This window comes from Nicotiana tomentosiformis, chromosome 10 (assembly GCF_000390325.3).
Source record: "Nicotiana tomentosiformis chromosome 10, ASM39032v3, whole genome shotgun sequence".
Classification (NCBI taxonomy): Eukaryota; Viridiplantae; Streptophyta; class Magnoliopsida; order Solanales; family Solanaceae; genus Nicotiana; species Nicotiana tomentosiformis.
Genome location: NC_090821.1, coordinates 50,843,284 through 50,847,909, shown reverse-complemented (window position 1 = coordinate 50,847,909; position 4,626 = coordinate 50,843,284). Strand labels below are relative to the sequence as shown.

The 4,626-nt window shown below is 45.8% G+C and overlaps 1 protein-coding gene across 1 annotated transcript; it reads left to right on the top strand.

The window, feature by feature from the left end:
- Positions 1-459: 459 nt before the first annotated feature.
- On the top strand, positions 460-1,026 carry LOC138900154 (uncharacterized). Its single transcript, XM_070186867.1, has one exon. It carries the CDS (start codon positions 460-462, stop codon positions 1,024-1,026), a length of 567 nt encoding a protein of 188 aa, XP_070042968.1.
- The last annotated feature ends 3,600 nt before the right edge of the window (positions 1,027-4,626 follow it).

Here is a 4,626-nt window from a genome sequence, read left to right as displayed (position 1 = left end):
TCTCGCCATGCACTTATGTTACTTCCTACTGACGCAGAGAGAGTGCGGAGGTTTGTTGTAGGTTTGCACTCTCGTATTCAGGCCACTATGGCCCGAGAGGTTGAGATGGGTCAGAAGCTAGTTCTGGAGATATCTTGGAGGATCGAGGGTGTATGTAAGCGTAGCCAAGAGGAGGCGACGAGAGATAAGCGATTTCGATATTCTGGAGAGTTTAGAAGTGCCCCGGCTGGGGGTAGAGGTCAGTTTGTCAGGGGTCAGTCTAGTAGGCCCACATATCCAGCACCGCCGCCTCCTAGGGGTGCTCCGGTGTGACCTTATTTCAGCGCCATACCAGAGAGTTCCTACCGCCCACCAGCTATTCAGGGTTCTTCCAATGAGTATTCAGGCCATCAGGTTAAGACTTCAGGTCAGTAGTCTACCCTACCGAGAGGTTGTTTCGAGTGCAGGGATCTCAGTCATATGCAGAGGTTCTACCCCAAGCTTCAGGGTAAGGCATTGCAGCAGGGTCATCAGCCTTTGATTATAGCACTAGCTGCCCCACCAGCCATCCGACCACCCATAGGCGGAGGGCAGGTGGGTAGGGGTCGCCCTAGAGGTGGAGGCCAATCAGGTGGCGCTCCAGCTAGGTTCTATGCTTTTCCAGCCAGACCAGATGTAGTGGCCTCAGATGCCATGACCACAGGTATTATATATGTATGCGGCAGGGATGCTTCCGTACCATTTAATCCAGGGTCTACATATTCGTATGTTTCATCTCTATTTGCTCATTTCTTTGATGTTCCTCATGAGTCCTTGGGTACTCCTATTTATGTATCCACATCGGTGGGCTATTCTATTATTGTGGATTGGATCTATCTGTTCCGCATTATTACCTTTTGTGGTTATGAGACTAGAGCGGATCTTCTGTTGCTCAATATGACCGATTTTGAGGTCATCCTGGGCATGGACTGGTTGTCTCCATATCATGCCATCCTTGATGTCTATTCCAAGAATGTTACCTTGACGATGCTAGAGTTGCCTAGATAGGAGTGGAAGGGTTCGTCTGTCAGTGCATCTAGTCGGGTTATCTCTTTTCTGAAGGCTCGACACATGGTCCAAAAGGAATGTTTGGCTTATCTAACTTATGTTCTGGATACTACTATAGGGACTCCAGCGATTGATTCAGTGCCTGTAGTCTTAGAGTTCTTCGATGTGTTTCCCTCTAATCCCCCTGGCATGCCACAAGATTGTGATATCGATTTCTATATTGATTTGGCTCCAAGTACCCAGCCTATCTCTATTCTGCCGTACCGCATGGCTCCGAAAAAGTTAAAGGAGTTAAACAAACAACTTGAGGAATTGCTAGCAAAGGGGTTCGCCAGACCGAGTGTGTCTCCTTGGGGTGCACCGGTATTATTTGTAAAGAAGAAAGATGGGCTATGCGGATGTGTATTGATTGCCACTAGTTGAACAAAGTTACTATTAAGAACAAGTACCCGTTGCCGCATACTGATGATTTATTTGCCCAGTTGCAGGGTGCCAGGGTGTTCTCTAAGATCGACTTGAGATTGAGGTACCATCAATTGAAGATTCAGGATTCAGATGTTCCGAAAATGGCTTTCCAGACTAGATATGGTCGTTATAAGTTTCTAATGATGTCTTTCGGTTTGACTAATGCCTCGACGACGTTCATGGATTTGATGAATTGGGTGTTCAAGCCATATATTTATTCGTTTGTCATTGTCTTCATTGATGACATTTTGATCTACTCACGTAGCATGGAGGAGCACGCGCAACATTTGAGAGTGGGGCTTCAGACCTTGTGGGAACATAAGTTGTATGCTAAGTTCTCCAAGTGTGAGTTCTTGTTGGATTCTGTGGCATTCTTGGGGTATGCTGTATCAGGAGAGGGTATTAAGGTAGATCCCAGGAAGATCGAGGCAGTTCAGAATTGGCCTCGTCCTACCACAACGATTAAGATCAGGAGCTTCTTGGGGTTAGCAGGTTATTATCACCGATTTGTGGAGGGCTTCTCATCTATTGCAGCACCTTTGACTAGATTGACCCAGAAGGGTGCTCCGTTCCAATGGTCCGATGATTGTGAGGTGAGCTCTAAGAAGCTCAAGACCATATTGAACTCAGCACCGGTGTTAGTGTTGCCTTGTGGTTGAAGGATATGTACTATGTATTATGATGCTTCATGCGTTGGTTTGGGTTGTGTATTGATGCAGGAGGGACGAGTTATTGCATATTCTTCACGTCAGTTGAAGCCCCACGAGAAGAATTACCATGTACACGATTTGGAGTTAGCTGCGATTGTTCATGCTTTCAAGATCTGGAGGCATTATCTTTATGGGGTGTCCTGTAAGGTTTACACCGATCATCGTAGCTTGGAGCATTTGTTCAAGCAGATGGATCTTAATTTGAGGTAGCGCAGGTGGCTTGAGTTACTAAAAGATTATGATATTGCCATCCTTTATCATCCGGACAAGTCTAATGTAGTTGCGGATGCCTTGAGCAGAAAGGCGAAGAGTATGGGTAGTTTGTCATTCATTGCAGCAGAGGAGAGGCCACTAGCTTTGGACATTCAGTCCTTGGCTAACAGACTTTTAAGGTTGGATATTTCAGAGCCCAGCCGAGTTTTGCATGCGTTTTCCCCCAGTCTTCACTATTCGAGCAGATCAAGGCTCGTAAGTTTGATGATCCGCACTTATTGGTTCTCAGAGAGATGGTACTACAGGGTGGTCCCAAAGAGGTTACTATCGGGGAGGATGGTGTTCTGCGACTCCATGGTCTCCTATGTGTCCCTAATGTTGATGGATTGAGGGAAAAGGTTCTAGAGGAGGCACACAATTCTCAGTATTCTATTCACCTAGGTGCTACGAAGATGTATCACGACCTAAGGTAGCATTATTTGTGGCGGCAGATGAAGAAGGACATAGTTGAGTATGTAGCGAGGTGTCTTCATTTCTAGTAAGTTAAGTATGAGCATCAGAGGCTAGGTGGCCTACTCCAACAGATGGTTATACCTGAGTGGAAATGGGAGCGCATTACTATCGATTTCGTAGTTAGGTTGCCGTAGACCTTGTGAATGTTTGATGCAGTTTGGGTCATTGTCGATGGGTTGGCCAAGCCGGCACACTTCATTTCGATAGTGACCACGTATTCTATAGAGAGATTGGCCCAGATTTACATTCAGGAGATTGTTCAGTTGCACGATGTACCTGTCTCCATTATATCAAACAGAGGCCCTCAGTTTACTTCGCATTTCTGGAGAGCAGTACAGAGTGAGTTGGGGATCCGGGTAGAGCTCAGCACAACCTTTCATCCGCAGACCGATGGACAGTCGGAGCGGACAGTTCAGATCTTGAAGGATATGCTCAAAGCATGTGTGATTGACTTTGGAGGGCAGTGGAATCGATTCTTACCTTTGACCGAGTTCTCTTATAACAACAGTTACCAATCTAGCATGGAGATGGCACTATTTGAGGCTTTATATAGTCGGCGATGTTGTTCGCCCATCGGATGGTTTGAGCCGGGCAAGGTTAAGTTATATGGTACTGATTTACTAAACGATGCCTTTGAAAAGGTAAAGTTGATTCAGGAGCGACTTCGCACAGCACAGTCCAGACAGAAGAGTTACGCAGATCAGAAGGCGCATGATTTATCATTTATGGTGGGCGAGAAGGTTCTCTTGAAGGTCTCGCCGATGAAGGGAATTATGAGGTTCGGAAAGAAGGGCAAGCTGAGCCCAAGGTTCATAGCTCCATTTGAGGTGTTGAGACGAGTTGGGGAGGTTGCTTATGAGCTTTCTTTGCCTCCCTGTCTATCTGGAGTTCATCCGATTTTCCACCTGTCTATCCTCCGGAGGTATCATGCCGACAGGTCGCATGTGTTAGACTTCAGTACGCTTCAGCTAGATGAGAGCCTGGGTTATGAGGAGGAGCCAGTTGCTATTGTTGACAGGCAGGTTCGCCACCTAAGGTCCAAGAAGATTTATGCGGTAAAGGTTAACTAGTCGAGGAGGCGACTTGGGAAGCCGAGGGGGACATGCGGAGCAGATGTCCATACTTATTCGGCACTCCATGTAGGATTATAGACCCGTTCGAGGACGGACGTTTGTTTAAGAGGTGGAGAATGTAACGACCCGACTGGTCATTTTGCTTTCTAGATCCCCGTTCACCTAAATAAGACTCCCCATATGTATTTTTTCTATTTTATAACTTGCGGGGATGGTTAGTTCAGGTTTAGAAGAGTTCGAGTTGAAATCGGAACACTTAGTTCCTTAGCATTTGGTCTTAAAAGGCTAAGTTTGACTTTAGTCAATATTTTTAGTAGACGATCTCGGAATCGGGTTTAGACAGTCCCAATAAGTTTGTATGATGATTTTCGACTTGGCGTATGTTCGTACCGGGTTTTGGATGACCCCGTTCGACGCATAAAGTTGAAAGTTGGTTTATTGAAGGTTTGAAAGTTTGTTAAATTTTATTGGGAGTAGGTTTTACTGTAATCAAGGTCCGTTTGGGATTCCGAGCCTAGGAATAGTTCCGTATGGTGATTTAAGACTTGAACGCAAAATTTAGTGTCATTCAGAGTAGTTTAAGTATGAATCGGCGCGTTCAAAGTAAGTTGAAAGATTTTGAAGTT